This window comes from Strongylocentrotus purpuratus, unplaced genomic scaffold (genome assembly GCF_000002235.5).
Source record: "Strongylocentrotus purpuratus isolate Spur 01 unplaced genomic scaffold, Spur_5.0 spur5_scaffold_8, whole genome shotgun sequence".
In the NCBI taxonomy this organism is placed as follows: domain Eukaryota; kingdom Metazoa; phylum Echinodermata; class Echinoidea; order Camarodonta; family Strongylocentrotidae; genus Strongylocentrotus; species Strongylocentrotus purpuratus.
In genome coordinates this window covers 23,983,115-24,001,824 of record NW_022145614.1, presented here as the reverse complement: position 1 = coordinate 24,001,824, position 18,710 = coordinate 23,983,115, and the positions used below count along the sequence as shown (strand labels likewise).

General features: G+C 37.2%; 1 protein-coding gene across 2 annotated transcripts; it reads left to right on the top strand.

Annotated features, from left to right (window-relative positions):
• The first annotated feature begins 4 nt into the window (after nt 1-4).
• LOC581078 (negative elongation factor D) lies at nt 5-17,498 on the top strand. Of its 2 annotated transcripts, XM_030975295.1 has the most exons (15): nt 5-177; nt 2,859-3,007; nt 3,573-3,682; nt 5,831-5,940; nt 6,898-7,005; nt 8,125-8,277; nt 8,979-9,109; nt 9,721-9,841; nt 11,215-11,394; nt 12,166-12,305; nt 13,135-13,249; nt 13,666-13,761; nt 14,164-14,304; nt 16,374-16,503; nt 16,894-17,498. In XM_030975295.1, exons 1-15 carry the CDS (start codon nt 130-132, stop codon nt 16,923-16,925), a joined length of 1,764 nt encoding a protein of 587 aa, XP_030831155.1. In that variant the 5' UTR covers nt 5-129; the 3' UTR covers nt 16,926-17,498. The 2 variants fall into 2 exon arrangements, with proteins under 2 accessions (XP_030831155.1, XP_030831156.1); XM_030975296.1 differs by lacking the exons at nt 5-177; nt 2,859-3,007; nt 3,573-3,682 and adding an exon at nt 5,207-5,298.
• Nucleotides 17,499-18,710: the final 1,212 nt, after the last annotated feature.

Here is an 18,710-nt window from a genome sequence, read left to right as displayed (position 1 = left end):
TGATTGGTCATTCAACACAACAAAGATGGCAGCGCCCATGGTCATGTAGTTCTTGTCCCTGAATACAAAGATTACTCTTAAGTTTATTTGACATACTTAATCGGTCCGTTTAAACATTCGTCACTTCAAATGGATGAAGATGAATATGGAGATATTGACTGGAACTACGATCAAGCTGTACGTATAGTCTAGTTTTGTTTAATAGTAATAGAATAACTCCCATCCCACGTCCACTTTGTCAGCGTTTGGCGCGGGGAAGCCAGGGGCATAGCGGCAGTGGTAATACCCCCAGGGTGGTCGGCGCTTGGTCAGAAACCTATCCAAAATTTGACCCGTAAACTCCGGCGTAGAGATACCCTACTAAAATATACCCAAAATTAAGTAAATATTCATGAAATGTCCAGATAAAGATCATGAGTTAAAATTTGTTATGTTTATTTAGAGTCTAGACTTGTTCTACTGACTGTTTCGTGACAATTTTCTTATATTTGGAGTATTTTCAGAAAAACATTGATTATTATACACTTTTTCTCAGGTTTCACGGCAAACCGCTGCACAAAATACAAGTGCATACCGATGGTGGGTTGCAGGCGGGCACGCGCCTGTGTGAAGTTATCTACATGTCATGATAATGATTAATGAGGATCTGAGACATCATGGTTGATAACTTCACACAGGCACGCGCCCGCCCATAACACAATCGGTATGTAGACTAGACTAGAGTCTATATGCACTTGTATTTTGTGCAGCGGTTCTGCACCCGCATCCAGTAAACAGAACACCCAAAACAGGGTACCTTTTCACTTCAGATTCACATGTTTGACGTCGTCGATGTTTCCGCATAAAATCCAAAAAAGTTCTTTTACCAGTTCATTGGCCTACTCGCAGGTTTCAATGTTTTTTTTTTAAAGGGTCATTTTAGAAAAGGTGTGATACGCCATTATTTAATATTTAGGGTCCATTTCAGAGGTTGCGACCGGAAGACCAATAGGACTACCTTTCCGTATACTGTTGATGTTGATGTTCATGTTGATTGACATGGACATGGGTAGCACTTGTGTACGACTAATCTATGCTATGAGAGCTTGAGAGTGACCGCCTGCTTTTTTTCTTTAAAAAAAAATGAAAACACATGAAAAACATACTGCTAAATGATCTTTTTCTGATTTAAAAAATCAATAAAAACATAAATGCCGGTGGCCATCTTTAAAAAATAGCCCTGCGCTAGTTCATTTGGGGTATATTTTAGTAGAGTATCTCCACGCCGGAGTTACGGGTCAAAGTTTGGATAGACTTCTGAACTAGCGCCAATAGAGCTATCAGGGAAAATGTACTACAGGCCATTTTGAGAAAAAGGCAGGATGCTAAATATCTTTGTTTTTTAAAATGGCCTAATGAATAAATAAAAGTAACGGTTAACACATAATTTTAAAGAATACAAATTTTTCATTAATTTTGGAAATGGCTCGTGATGGCTCCTGGTGTTTCACCAGGGAAAAAAATATTTAAAACATTTCGGGGGCTACTTTTCAAGCTTGCGTGCATGAGAGTAACACTCTTCAATTTGTTTTGCATTGAACTTGATGCAAATTTTTTTTTTTGGGGGGGGGGGGGCTTTTTTATGACTTTCAGAGTTTTGGGGGCTCTTTTGGGCATTTTGGGGGCTAAATTGCACTGAGCCCCCGTGTATTTTTCCCCTGTGTTTCACAAAGATCCTAAGTTGAACTTATCTCTTATGTTAGACTTAACATTTATGGGAAGCCATTAGCATTGATGAAAATATTTTTAAAAGTTATTTAAAAGGCATAAAATGTTGATTCAAATCATTCATATTTTCTATTATCAAGGAAATTTCATGTTCTTGATATGGAATTTATAAACAAATCTAAAATATTTGAGTGTTCACTTTTGAATATATTTTATTTTTAGGCTGCAAATGGCTCTCCATAATATTTAAAGGGATAGTTGAGTTCTGTTGCAGAGGGGCACTACACAAAATAATGTTTTGTAAGATAATGAAAAACTGAGTGTCATATTTGAAAGAACATACAATTTAAATGACAAAATCATCTTTGTTTGATCAAAATCGGTTCAGAGACGGCTGAAATATCCATAAATATAACGATTTCTAATACTTGTGTACCACCACAAATATTAGATAATTTGAAAAAGCTGTTGAAAAAAATGAAATAGCACCTTTTACGTTACATCTCAGCCAATGCCGATGTTGGCTTTTTTGTTGGCATTTTCGTGTTGGTTATATTACGCACAACCAGCCGGCCCATGTATTGTTATTTTTAATTACCGTATTTTGTTTAAAGTGGAGCTAAATTAGTATGATTGTATTGGCTAAATTTCACACATTTTGGGGTCTAAAATTACCTTCATAGCAATTTTAGGTTCTAAAAGTGCAGTAGAAATGTCATAGATAAGAATAAGAGCAATAACCATGCACTTTGAAGGCATTTGCGGTCTGAAAACAGAACTCAACTATTCCTTTAAGTCCAACTTAGAGTTACGTTCGACTTACATGTAGGATCTTTGTGAAACACTATTTCAGATATTTAACTCTCGATGTGCTTTGACTTACGGAAAGTCTTGGTTTAGCGTTATATTCGCTCGGTCAGCTAAATCTTCACCTACAAACTGAAACAGATGGTCCCCTGTTCGAAACTAAGCCACATATTTCTGTAATATGGGATAGTGACATCAAACATGATTAATACACATCTTTGAAGAGTCAATTTTTACTTACATTCTCTCTACTACAGTTGCCCGGTTTCTTTCAGATCACAAATCTGGGAATATATTTTGCTTGTCATATGATGATGTAATTGTATTGTCTCACTTTCTTTCAGGAAACTGCTGCGGATGAGGATGAGGAAGGAGAAGAAGATGAAGACCCTGATAGATACAAAGAGAATGAAGAGATCACCAAAGAATGCCTGGAAGCCTTCGCCAGCACGGATTACATCATGGAGCCTGGAGTCTTCAAAGATCTCAAGAGGTGAATGGATGTGAACGTGTCTCGCTAACCCTACAACTTGGATTCTACAGTCTATAGAGCAAAAGCTCAAGAACATTTCAAGAAAGAAAAAAAATAATCTATGAATGCAAGATGGCGAGGTGGAAACAACAGCAACAACAAGAACGAAGGGAAAAAACACAATATTCAAAAGAACAGTACATGTTTGGAGTTTAATAGACACACTCAATCTACAGCCTAAATGATAACAGAAATATAACTCTCTCTCAAGTCTCTATATATATTATCTTGTAAATAAAGAATATTTGGTAATTTAAACATACTGTAGGGTCATGACTTTGGGTAATACCAAAATAGCTCAGAATGCTGATCTAAGTCAAATACTGCAAGGGGCTATAGCCCCTTTCTGATTGGGCTCAAAGAGAGTTCTTTATTCCACATTTCTGGAAATTAGCCTGTTTGTCATCCCTTTCGGTGATACCTTAATTATATCCACATTAAAATACTTACCTGCAAGTATAGAGGCCAAAGACATAGACAAATTCTACATTTATACTTTCTTGGTTACTTCTGTTCATCAATGCAGGTATTTCAAGGCAGGAGGGGGCCCAGAACAGGTTGTGGTGTTATTATCAGAGCACTACACAGCTGTCGCTCAGACTGTAAATCTCCTGGCAGAGTGGCTTATATTTACAGGTAGGTGAAAACTCCTGGAAAAATCTCATTGCTTTTACAGGTTACTACTCTATCTTTACAAGAGTAGCCACTTTACACCAGCTGTCTTGGGCAAGGCTGACCTACATGTATTGACCAATAATCTGAACTGCTCATGGTAATATTCATGATTCCACTCAGGTACAATGAACATATGGCAGAAGCATCTCTAGGAGCTGATAGTTAGCGTAGTATCTAATCCAATCCGGGTATTTATAAAGTGCCAATATATAGTTGCCTAATCAAAGGCGCTGATGAGACTGAAAAACTACCCAAAAATGTCTGTTCATGATTCAAGTGGGAAAGACAAAAAAGCAGTGACTAGTTGTAAGCAATCTGAAATAGGTATTTCTTTAGTTGAGTTCTGAAAGTGGACAACTGGTGACAAGAGCGAAGGATTTCCAGGTGAACACAAATGTTGACAATTTGGTATACCGGTAATATATTCGTATTTAAAGGTACTAACCCCAAGACAGAGGTTAACAAATGGTGGAGAACTGTTTCCTGGTGCTAGTGACGTGTACATGCGTATACTAGCAACAACAAAAATGTGGACATTATAATAGATATAAACAAATAAATAGTTAATATAAATTGAATTGAATTTATTTATTGATTTATTGTCCATTAAAAATGGAAATTTGTTGTTCACTGGTACAGGTGTGTTACAAACAATGTACACAATTTTACAGATTATAAAACATAATAACAACATAACATCAATGGCGTTACATCCAACAATACAATGTGAGTACTTGCATAGGAATGGAGGAAAGCAATAAAATAGTACAATGTCTACAATACTTGCCCTCGTTTTACCCCACTGTTGTAAATGTGAATCGAATCCGGCACAAATGAATGTCTGAAGCGCTCCCACCTGCGGGGAACGCAGAGGCGAATTCCTGATCGACTAACATTATAACTATGGACCAAAGGATGTGATGGGTCTTTCATAATACGTGTTACCTTCAGCAATGTACGATCAACATATATATTTTCTAAACTGGGCAATTCCAAACCGATGATGCGCTGAGCAATTTTCCTTTTTTTATTTTTATTTTTTTTATTTTTATTTTTTCAGTTCCCTTTATGCTAGCACGTGTTCCATTAGCAAAGTAACAAATAAGATTGAATGTCAAGATAGACTGAATGATTAATTTATAAAACAGAACAAGAAGTGTATTGTCTACCCATCCTCTCCAACCAGCGCTATAGTTCTCTTTAGAACTATAAGCTCAAGAAAGATTACCAACAGTCCTTTTCAGGACTATTCACACACTCTCAAGAAAGAAAGATTATAAACAGTCCTATTCAGGACTCCCCAATCCTCCCCCTTTCTCACATGGTGCAACTGTAAGCCTACTGTATAGAATCCCCTTGTTTTAGCTCTCAACAACGAAAGTTGTATGCAGCAAAGCTGTTAAGCTAATATAGTTCTCCCTTATTTTGGTGCACTGCATGAATAATGCCCATACATGTACACATGTGGGCAGGATTCAGTATTCAAGTGAAACTACTACAGTGAAGTTGTTAAGTTTCAGGAGTCTCAGAAAAAGTGTGTTGAAAGTTATTGTACAGCTACAACAGGTCCACATTCGGTAAGAATGCACTCTATATATCACAATTTAGTAGTTCATGTATATTGTATGATTATGACTTAAGTTTGTGAGAAAATAGAGTTTTCTTTAAGTTTTTCTCTTAGAATTTAGAATACAGTTAACATCCAGAGCTCAATCCTCATTATTTCTCATTCTAGTTTTCATGGTTGAACAAAAAATTGTTGCAGATGCACATGTTCAATAACAATTCAATGCGCCATGAGCACCGAAAGGTGGACCTGTGCGCTATACAAGTAGGCACTATTATTATTATTATTATTATTATTACTTGCTCTATTTTGGAAATTTTCTTAATCGTATCGACCATCTTATGGTAAAATGATACAAACTTGGTCTAATTGATGTTGGTACTTGATAGAGTATGAATTTTCCTTTAATTATATTCACGCTTTATATAAAAATTTTGAATAATAAAGAGTGTACTTTCTTTTGCGGAGTGTAGTTAACATGTTTGTGTTGTATATTTTGCACTGTTTACCAGTCCTTAATGAAACCTTTGTTGTTTGTTTAGGTGTGAATCCGACAGAAGTACAACAAATGGTGGAGGACCATCTCAAAGTGCTGATTGTGAAGCACTTTGATCCTAAGAAAGCTGATACCATCTTCAGTGAAGAAGGAGGGGTGAGTAACTGAGTATGGTAGACTCTTGGAAGTTTGGTGGGAAATGGGTGATCTAGTTTTCTCCTTCAAATTTTGAGGTTCACTGCGTTTTTGTTTATTTCAATTTCTGACAATTTCAGATAAGTCCTTAATATGAAAAAAAATTGAACATTGAAATCAATTCCATATTTTTATTATTTTAGAAACGAAGGAATCCATGATACCCTAAAGTCATGTAATAATAATAATAATAATACTCAGTTTTTATATAGCGCAAATTACAATTAAGTCTCTAAGCGCTGTGGAAATAGAAAAAATTCAAGAAGTGAGTACAGAAGAATTGAAATGATAAGAACATAATAGCATGATGAATATCCAAACTGAAACTACATGTACATGTATAATACATTGTATTGTATAAAGAATGGTACAAAATTACGTTTGAAAAAGGTAAGACTTTAACAGAGGCTTGTATATATCAAGAGAAGAACATTCTTTAATATTAATAGGAAGTTTGTTCCATAGTTGAGGGACTGCATATTGAAATGCTCTATGCCCATATGATATTTTAGATACCGTAAGGGGGACAAACAACTGTCTTGAACTAGAACGAAGCTGCCTAATTGGATGATACTCATTGAGAAGCTGTTGTAAGTAGAGAGGAGCCAATTTATGCTGACATTTGAATGCAAGAGCACTCTTATTTTAGTGTGTTAGGGATTCACCTGCTAAGATAATCCTCTTCTACCAGAAATAGAGCCATGAAGTTCAGTTTAATATGCGACAAATCCAGCTGGATGGACCTGTAAACATTCTTTGTGTCTCTTTTTCTTGCTCAGACTCCAGCATGGTTAGAAGCTATGTTAATGCTCTTCTGCCAGAAATACAGCCATTAAGTTCAGTTTAATATGTGACAAAATCCAGATTAATGGATGGACCTGTAAATATTCTTTATCTACGTCTCTCTTCCTTGCCCAGACTCCAGCATGGTTAGAAGCTATGATCCAGCATCGGACATGGAGGGCGCTGTTCTATCAGCTAGCTGAATCTTACCCAGACTGCCTCATGTTGAACTTTACAATCAAGGTGAGATTTTGACCACTTCCTGGTCACAAACAAGGAGGCGTGATAGCTCAATTGGTAGAGCAGTGGTCTCGTAATCTGGCGACCCAGGTTCGAAACCAAGTCAATGCGCTAGTGCCCTTTGGTAAGGCATTAATCCTCATTACCAGGTCCCTCGGAAATGATCTAAAGCCGTCGGTCCTCTGGTTGCTTACTTACAAGCATTACCTAATGCTTTCGTAGCAGTCAAGTAAAATAACCACCACTACTACTTCTACTATAAACACTCAAATCTGTGTATCAAAGATCACTGGAGGGCTACAGATGGCCCTTCAAGACAGGTTCTACAACACTCGCCTTACAAAGGAGAGAACCATAGATAAACAACGGGTTCTACAGCAGCCATTAAGGCAGAAACAGCGCTGCCAAGCCGTTCAGAGCAAGAGAGCTCCCAAGCGATGTGTGTGGGTTCTGCAGTGCCAACAGAATTGGACTGGAGCCATGGACTGAAGGGTTTTATCATGTCATCATCGTTGAACTGCCAATGAGGCCCAAACAAAAAAGATGTTGTATTGCCCTTCAGGTGCTGAAACATGGGTCAGTGGGTCGGAAATCTTTTTCTTTTATTTTAAACTTTTTTCTTCTTTTTTTTTCTCCCTCTTTTGGCTGAAATTTCTCAGTTTTGAATGCTTTAATATTTTTTTCTCTAAAAAAAACGGTTTATAAAAAACTTTTTTTAAAAGCCGACCGTAGATTTCAAGATTTTGGGGTCGGTTGCAAAGGGCAACATCTTTTTTTTTTAGGCCTGATGATGATGATCAATAAGATGCAAACATCCACCCATTGCTGTTACAGTCAAAATCTGTTCGGTGACCACTTGTCTGTAAAGACAACAATTTTTTGTCCACTGAAGTGTGTGTCTCATGTATCATAGAGACCTTTACATGAGAACACTATTTTTGTCTTCATTGTACAGTCTTTATACAATGGTTGCACATACTTTACTGTTGATGAACCAGCCTCGGATACTTGCTAAATCTTCATTGCCTACATGAACCAGGTGATCCCTAGGTATCAAGCCTATGGGGATTAGAGAATTCAGAAGTTATCAGGTTAAGCACCTTTCACTTGTTCTCTCTACAGCTTATATCTGATGCTGGTTTCCAAGGTGAGATTGGTGTTGTTACCACGGCTTGCCATGAGATTGGAGTCTTCTCCAAAGTCCTCCAGACGTCCATCAATAAACTCCTAGAGGGAGGGGAGGAGGCCATCGTTAAGCATCTACCAGAATTCAGTGTAAGTCTTAGGTTGTTTTAATAATACATCATTTGAAGGACCACTTATATATTTAGCTCAAAATGATTAGAAACCACTGTAGGTTTGATATATTATGATATTATTATAATGAACTGAACTTGAGGTAATACATGTCATGTTCAGTGGTTATTATCAACTTTGCTACATTGTGGAGTATTCAAACACAAGTGTTAGAAGTTGAGAGCCGGGTTTGTGTTGTGTTTGTGTAAATGGGGTTTCACAGACATGTATCAATCAGATATGATTGTTTACGTCTGTGGACCGACCTTTAACACGGCTATCAGAAAGACATTACTCAGTCTCGAACGGAACGGGTCTGTCTGAGTCAGTTTGAAGGCGAAGACAGAGAGCTGACCGTACCACGGATATTACCGCTAGACCAACTCACATCTCTGGTGTAGTGTGGACCCTCTTTTATACAGAATGCTAAAACGATATGAATGTTACAAGCAAAATCCTGAATGACCATACATGTATTTCCTTTTTGGGGCCAAAAAATTATTAACCCATATCAATAAACACAGAGTTAATCCCCTTCTAGTTCCAAGCAGATGATAATACATCTTTCAATCTATCATCAGTATTATTTGTATGTGATGGGGGGATATATCTCGTGGGCATGTATTGTTTTTTGGGGGTAATTTCATTCCCTTCTTCTACCTTACTCCTTCCTCCTGCAGAAAATGGTATGCCATGGCCAGCATACATTCCTGTATGCAGAGGTGATGATGCAGCTACTCGCCAGACAAGATGGGGGAGAGTCCATCATCAGGAGATTATGTCAAGAAGTCCAATCCGTCGGATATCAGAGGTGTGTTTAGGATTAGTTTTTTAAGTTGTTTTTATAGTAAAAGCTTCAGAGAATTCTTGTTTTGGGCGATTTCATTGTTATTGGATCGTTAAACCGTGGGTCATTGAGCGAAAGGACACGTCAACATTTGTTTTTTGTCACAAGCTTTTATTCTATTCTGTCAAAGTGGATTAACATCATACCTCAAATGGGATGGACATAGTATTAAATGACCCTGAAACCTGAGTGGGATGAAAGAGCTCTCAAATGAAAAGAGGTATGTGCCGTAGGAGTCTTGCATAAATGTGTGACTTTTACTAATGCACAAGTATTGAAAATCATAATTTTATTTGTCATAGCGTAGTATGCAAACAGTGTTCTAGAAATACACACATCTGTGAATAGCGAACAAAGTTTGTCTGTAGTCAAGGTTGAGAGATAGAAACAGAATTAAATCAATAATAATAACAATAATAATTATACATTTTTGTATAGTGTATACCACATAGCCATAATTGCATGTTTCTATGCACTTAACAGAACAGAATACAGAAGGAGTGGGGGTTATATGTGAAAATACTGAAGTTTAGATGCACTGTGTAAAAAATTTCAATTTGTTTTGTTACTGACAGAGGTGAAGGTGTAACTCAAATCAGCCTAGCGGTCAGCGGTGCTACTGCCTACCCTCGAGCCTGCCAAGCACTGGTCTCCATGATCTCTCGCAAGGCCCTAAACCCGGCGGATATGTCAGTGGTACGTATTTCACCCTCCTCTAATTCGCTCTGAGAATGTGGCCTAGAGTAGGTATTGAATGAACTGATACTTTTGTGAATGTTGTAGGGTCCTGAAGGGAAACATTGCACAACATATTTTGTCATCTTTACCTGCAGTGTCCCTTTAGCATTTGTGGATTTGGGACAGTTAAGGTGCCATCCCAGAATCCAAGAAACATGTTTTCTTGCCTGTCACCTTTGGGTTAGTATGAAGTTGGTTAGTTACTACTCCATCCGTGGGGATAATGACCTATGACATGAGATTGAACTTCATATAAATGTATTACTTTTAAGGCTGGTGTGTGAGATGGGTGTGTGATAGGAAGAAATGGGTCAAATAAGGAGCCTCTTGTTTGGTAGCAATGCTGAAGCCAGAGTAATATACAATCACAAAATATGTTGTGTTGCGAGTTAAAGATACTATGTCCCTTTTGCAGCCAACCTCAAATTCTGTAGAACTTTGCATGAATTATGAATATGTCATGTATGTCCTATCTGTGAAATTCAAACATTAGCAGTGTCCTTCTAATCAAATTATGCAAGGAAACCCGGTTACCTTCTAGGCTTCACTGTCAGACACTATTGAGTGACTGACTGACATCTTTTTCTTTGGTAATAACAGACATAAAATGAGCTGTAACATGTACATGAGCACTTGTCCACATCAATAGCCCACTACTTGTAATGGCCAAAATTAAAGTGATTGAATCTTTGTGCAGCACAAAACGTACAACCATTTGATACAAGGGTCTGAAATTCAGACTATTACTTAGGTGATTGCAATCACTTAAGTCGATTTGACAACTAAAGGTCGTTATTTTCCCGCTAAAAGCCATTTTTAAGCCCTGTTGTTTTGAGGGAAGTTCTAAATTAGTATTGTCTTTCAAATGCCGTTAGAATTTAACCTTTTCATTTTTTTGGCCTGCAAATGGGACATAGTACCTTTAAGTGGAGCTCAGCTTCCGGATACATGTATATAGCTGCGAGAAAACACAAGGTCGATCTGTAGCCTTAGATAATCCTACCCTGTAGTAAATGTTATCATGGAAGACAGTACAGGTACTTGGAACCTGCAATTTAGTATATTCATGAATATATTGTTTAATATACACTGTTGCCTATAAAGTTGGAACAATTTTTCTTACCTATCTTCATGAAATAATTTTTACAATGTTTTTGTTATATTGGGGATAGCTAAAGTTTAAATCATCTCATAACTTTATTTATCAAGAATATATCACTTTGTTATAATCATTTCGTGAAGAGAGGTAAGAAAATGTTATTCCAACTGTATGGGCAACAGTATAAATCATTATATAATTTCTCCATATTCTTATCCTTATCTCAATGTAGCTCTATAAGATGTACAGTGATCCGGACCCTCCCCCTGTGGAGCTGATCAGGGTACCTCAGTTCTTCTCCCTGTTCATGGAGGCGCTCTTCAAGCCCGGTGCTACCATCAACTCAGATCACAGACCCAAGTATACCTATCTCCTAGCCCATGCTACCTGTGCCCATGAGACATGGAGGCTGGTAAGTAGGATACTGATAATGATTGATGGGAAGGAGGAGGAGGAGGATTTTGATGGTGATGATGATGATGATTGATGATGATGATGATGATGATGATGATGATGATGATGATGATGACGACGACGACGACGACGACGACGATGATGATGATGATAAAGACGACGAGGACGGCGAAGATGACGACAACAAGGAGGAGGAAGATGTTGATGATGATGATGATGATGATGACAATGATGATTGATTGATTATGATGATGATGATGATGATTATAACGAAGATGACGATGACGAAGACTACAACAACAAGGAGGAGGAGGAGGACGAAAATATTGATGATGATGACTGATGGGAAGGAGGAAAAGGAGTATGTTAATTGAAAAAATGAGTGTTGATGACAATGATAATGATCATGGAAGCACTCTTTAAGCCTGATGCTACCATAAACCTAGATCATAGATCCAAGTTTACCTACTGCATGGCTCATGCTACCTGCACTCATGAGACGTGGAGACTGGTATGATGTTGCAGTGGTTCTGGTGATGATGATTACGGTGATAATGATGGTGATGATGTTAATGTAGTAATGAGGTGGAGGAGGATATGATGACCTCATTGTCGATGTTGCTAATATAGGTGATGAAAAATATTCAACTAAAGAGGTGCAAGCCCTAAATATTTAAACAACATATGAACATTTTATACCCTCTTACTGAGAACAGGATTATTCCAATTCAACAAAATAATTCTGCCTTGAATCCTGCTATCACTCCAGGGCAAGAGAACATCCGTGACAAAAGATGAGCTGAAGGCCACCAACATTGCCATCGAGAAGGTGCATGCTATCTGTAGCTCAGGCAAGAAAGGAGAATCAGAGCTCAGCAGTGAACTCACTATGGTCTATCAGTGTATCAGGTATGGAGAAGAGATATGAATAAGGGAGGGGGTAGAACTCATTACAGCTTAAAATCATTGCATTGGGTTAGCAGAGCTGCCAACTAGTACGGATTTCCCGTAATTGGTACGGAAATTAACGACCATTACGGAATGTTGTCTCAAATTACGGATTTAAATTTTTTTTTTTTTTTTTTTTTTTTTTTTTTTTTTTTTTTTTTTTTTTTTTAATGAATTAAATATGATTTATCGTAGCGAGTGCTGTGAATAGGAGCCATTTTTCATGATAAACTGTGTTGTGATGACCTGAAATTCAATACTTAACATCTTTGTGTGAGTAAAATCACCAAAAATTTCAGATAATCATGCGTCCGCGCAGTGTTGGCATGTCGTTTTTTTAGATTCATAGCGCCGCATAAGAAATTACTGATTTATACCCCAAATTACTGATTTTGAGCCTTGTGATTACTGATTTTCTGTTCTGGAGGTTGGCAGCTCTGGGTTAGAGGAGGTGGAGGGACAGAGTCAAAGAGACAAACAGAGAGTGACATAGACAGGTGATATACAGCCTTACAAGAGGAGGAGAGAAAGGAGGGGGGGTGATCTGGAATTAGACTATTCACGTTTTGATGATTCTTTTGTAATAACTAGTGCATTGATGATAATCCAACACTGTATGTGCTTTTCCTGCTGTAATTGTTTATTGATTTTCAATAATTAATTTTTCAACTTATTTCTATACTTTGTGTAGATACTTGAGTATTGATTCTATTGAAGATAATCCAGAAAGGTGGATTCTATTTCAATAAATGTGAATTAAATTGAATTGGATGAGTCTTTCTTACCACAGGTACCCAGTGATAGCCATGGGCGTGGTCTACTGGGTAGACTGCGTGGTCCAGGACCCCACATACTTCCAGAGGTTGACAGACCACACCCCCATACATCTACTACTACTTGATGAGGTAAGGCATCAGTCCATTTACTGAACATTCTGACTCTTAACAATAGCCTATTTCATTTCTATGAATATTGGGCCTCAACCTCTTTAACATGATCCTTTAAGCTGAATTTGAGAGATGAAATCCTTTCCTCTAGCCTCTCCATTTGCTGCTCTAGCAGTGTTGGGATGGTGGGAAGCAGATTCCCATCAGGACCCAAACGGCCCAACGGGTCTGGTAGCACATGAATACAGTGTGTAGCTACAGGGGGACCTGATAAGAAGGTAATACGACCCCCTCTAGCACCCTTCCCCTTTAATATCAGCAGCCTTACTAATTTTATCGACCAAGGAAGAATGGTGCCCCATATCCTTTGATGCAAATTGCGGCAATATTCTATCAAATGATAAGAATTTTAAAATGTTTTATTTCCATACTAGGTTGTGAACTGTCATCAATTACTGCATTCCAAAGTTCTTGACGTCCTCATGCGACAGTTTTCAGCACCATGTCCTGAACTTGATGTGATGGTTCAGGTGATTACTTCTATGTTTTATCCCATTTTTATCCCATTACATAAAAGTATTATCACTTTATTCATTTTTAGTATTTTAACATGGTTCTATTTTTTTGTAATGTCACGTTTTCATTTATAGTTGTATTATCGAAATTGCTGTATTACTTTAAAAATTCAGATGTATTATTTTGTGAATGTAAATATTGTATGACAATAATAATTATATTATTTTATTCTTGTATAGCGCAGATCACAAGATATAACATGATATAACATGACTTTTCAATATACATGTACAATACAGCCCTAAAGCTACCATGTGAAGTTTGAATAAATCTTTCTTTCATTTTATTCATTGTGATTTCATTCAAGTTGCAAATACCATATCAGAATTATGTGACTTTTTAAAAAAAATTTTTAGATGGAACTGAAAAAGACAATTTTAGACCGCATGGTTCATCTCCTCAGTAGGGGCTTTGTTGTACCTGTCATCAAGTACATTGCCAAGTGTGTGGAGAAACAAGACACTGATATCTCACTTATCAGACATTTTGTAACGGAGGTAGGTAAACAAGAAATGATAGATAATGATATTGTTGTTGTTGGTTAGTGTTTTTATGGCAATCTGTCAATTTTGACTATTATCACCGACAATTTTTTTGATATTTTTTTAATCATATGTAATAGTACAATAGTTTTTTGGTAGTTTTTTTAATATTTTTTAATATAGGTTTTCCCGGCCAATTTCGTCAAAGCAGCGATCAATTTCACTAACGTGCATTCATGTTCGAGCAAATTTTCTCCACTCGTTGCTTCCCTGTTTCATTTTTAAACTTTTTGCATTCAATTTCGTTTCGAGTCACCGAATTTTCGAAACAAGCACATTCAAATTAACGTTTGGTTCAATCAATTTGGAAATGCGTTAGCGTCATTCAATTTCGCCAAAGTTGAGTGGGAGGACAATTCTTTGTCGAATTGCGGTTTCATTTTCGTCTATGGGCAACCTCTTTTGCAATCGGGTCATTCAAATTAAAACTAGACCTCATAATTATTGTACGAGGCTCGATGTTTATTCGGATATTCACTTTTTCATGTTCATTTGTTTATTATTTTTCTCTACGATCTTTTCTGACATGATTTCACATTATACAATCTTCTTATTTGTCTGATATATTTATATTGCATTCAATATTTTCTCTTTCTGTCGATCTTTATTTTTGATGAACATTTCTTTATACAGTCATGTCTTCATATCTTTCATTATAAATGAGGTTATTTTTTAAATGTTTTTTTTTTATCAATCTGGATTGAGTGGGTAATCTTTCTTTCCTTTCATTTCACATATTTTTCTTTATTCATCATTGTATTTTGTTTCCATCATGGCCATGTCTAAAGCTCAACTCTACCGCTGTCCAGGATCTGTGTATAATTATATAGCTTGTTCTTAGAAGAAGAAGAGAAGTCACAAATTGTGCGCCTTCTCTGGGGACAGTTACCTGTGTAATGACATATATCTGCTAACGAATACGCATAATCATTCCTACTAGTAAACTTAGCATTAAATTATTCAAACAGAAGTATATTAAGTGACAAATTAACATCAAATGAAAAGCAATGCACAAATGTCACATATGGATGCCTAATCACGAAATTGAATGCTCGAATACATACCACCGTCTGTCCGGCGCGAATTTGAATGCTCTTTGCACGCTTTTCTAAATTGAATGCTCGTTTTGCACTTCTCCGTGACAAGAATATGAAATCGCATGCTACTAAATCAAATTGAACGACGCAATTAGCTTTTTGAATGTTGATCTACATAGTCATTCAATTTCGCACGAACTTGAATGAACGTAACGTTAATTCGGATGCTAAGTTTACAAAGTTGGGCGGGAAAACCTATAATAATTATTTAAAAAACATTTTTAAAATAAGTATTATATTGGATACTTGTTAAGCACTTATACCCACCAGACAAGGTGGTGTTGGGGGGGGGGGGGAGGGGTTAGCTAGAATCCATAACCTTTGCATCTCTAGGAATGTATTTGACCTTATAGTTTAGGACTCAGTGGCTGGAAAGGGAAAGGAGTCCATGTCATGCTGATAGAGCCTCTTTGCAATGTACATAGACTTTTGGAGGATTTGAGGCTGATTATTCTGAAATAACAGGGTGATGTACTTTGTGGAAAATAAAAAGTCATGACTTATTAAAGATACACATTGGAGATATGATAATCATTGGTTAGAGACAATTTGTTTTCTTCTTTAAATTGGGGTTCCAATATTGGATATGGGTGACCATAGTGTCGGACAAGGATTTACAAATGAAGGGAAATCAGGGAACCATCTCAACAACCTTCTTACTGCTCCATTTTCCCTGTCTCATTGTTTATATATACTGTTAAAAGGTCTTGGACACCAGCATCCCACCATACACAGCATACTTTGTCCAGATCTTCTTACCAATTAGGTAGAATTGGAATTTATAGATGCCCCCTGCCCCCCCCCCCCCCCCCCCCCCCCCTCCCCCAACAACAAAAAAATAAATAAATGTACAAATTAAAAATAGAAAGAATTATCATTTTAAAATCAATATGTTATATTTTCTGTTCCCCTTGCATTCCCAATTAGGTTCTTGACATGATAGCGCCTCCATACACATCAGACTTTGTACAGCTCTTCCTACCAGTCATAGAGAACAGTGACATCACAGACTCATTACGCAATGAAGATGGCAAAGATCCTGTATCAGACTTCATCGGTAAGTAGCATAGATATAAACATGGGCACCTTGGTAGGGCGAAGTGACCTTTAGACAAATAAGGATGTCCTTTGTTATAAATATTTCAAATGGATTTGTAAGGGGATGATGTAGTTTATCTTAGCAAAGATCTTTCTTTTTTATATACCCTTGTGCAAATGTAAATAACTTTGATAGCCACGTTAGGGGGGTTGAAGGACCAAAGATTTAAGACTTAGAACTGATCACTAACATTTTAGTAAGCAACTTCTGACACTAATATTCTAGTTGGCAAGTATCAGAAGGGCAGCAATTAGTTATTCCCTCTCAAATTTACTGGGTAGAAATTATGCTTTTACTTGTATTTGACTATTAAAAGATTTCATCTTCCATCTTCTATTGTCTTTACAGTGCATTGCAAGACACATTTTATCATGATGTGAGCAGAAAACATTTAGGAGATGCTCAACCTTCAGAGAACTGGAACAGCTGAATTTGGCTCAAGCTAAAACCTGAACATAAACTTGCTATCTACTGTGAGAAACCAGCAACGGTTATAAAAGTTGGCTGGGTTATCAAAGAGGAATGGAAGAGTCGCAGAGTCTGATGGACACAATTTGTAAATGCTTTTACAGTGCACATGACTGGAAAGTCATGGATTCTGACATTCCAAACGGAAGGCTTGAAGGCATCGTAATTCTCCTGTGGACACAGCCAGAGGCTCCACATGGACTGGCCTGTTTGAATCCAAGCTTTGATGTGAACGGCCCGAGGCAAGACAGTGATCTGAGTTTGTCAGTGTGTACCCAGGAGAGAGATAGAAAGAGACAGTTCATGAACTTGACCTTTAAGGGGAAGTCCATTCTGATATCAAATTGGCTTTAATAAAAGCAGAAAAAAATAAACGGTTGAGTGAAAGTATGAGCAAATAACAATACAAGATAATAAATTATTAATTGTTGAAGCTGCGATCAATCAAACACAATTGGCGAATCTGTGACGTATCTTGCGAGTCCCCCCCCCCCCCCCCCCCCTTCAATCATACATTCACCCTATATACCATTGTTGCAAATATGTTTTTATATAACCCCTGTATGAAACAAATCTATTCAGTCATCAGTCAGTATTAAAGCAATTTAATATCTGGGCAGACTTTCCCTTTAACTCTTATCGTGCCACAGGGCTAATCCCCACTGTGCCAGGTTGTTTTGGAGATAATCTGATTAACGCGATGGTTCTATGAATGGCGAGTGCAAAACACACAGCACAGCCCAATGAGCATGAACAATAACTGCTACTACGAATGCGCCCTTGCACGCACATGGCACTCAATAGGTAGCGTGCGTGCAGCCTCATGGCAGGCTATGGGTTAAGGGGGGAGGGGGGGGGGGATGAAAATTCAAATATATTGCTAAAATTCGTTATTGTATTGTACCACTTGTATATGTGGGAAATTCCAATGTGTGTCCAATGTATTACAAATTATTATGGTATTGTGAACATATTTCATTCAAGGTTTTAACAGATTCATCTTGAGTAAGGCTATATGCACTAGCTAGTCATCAGACATACTGAAATCTTAGATATGGTCGGTAGCGAATGGGACAAAATAGCTTTGATGTACAGCCTTTTATAGGAAATTGACAGAGATCATCAATACTTGCTAGATGTCTAGGAATCTATCTTTTACAAGGGCTAGTGTAAATAAAAAGGACGGTTTCCTTAAATTATGCCATTGGGAATAAGCATAGGATACATGTATTCGGGGATCGAAACTGTCACTGCAAAATGTACGAGATTTTTGAGAGGGTAATATATATGGATATGCATTCATCAATAGTTGAATCAAGAACTGGTGCGACAGACATTTCACCATCTTCATGTATTTAAAATACATGTATATTCACAGAATACATATGTGCCACACTCGATGTTACATGCAGAACCCTACTTCTATGCTCTTCATTCTAATACTCCAGCTAATCTGGAGCTCTGATATCGTTTGTTTGAACCAGTAAAATAAAAACAAACTCACGAAAACTTGCTGGAAATCAGCAAACATAGTGACCTGTGTTAAGCACATGGCGTCAGGCCTACTTACCTTGATTTCCTTATCTTTCTATGCTCATTACTCTTATACATTTTCTACCAAAATCGTTTGGCACGTCTCATTTATTTGTAATCTTGAACAATCAGTGTAAGTTTTGTTGGATTCTTTTAGAATTTAT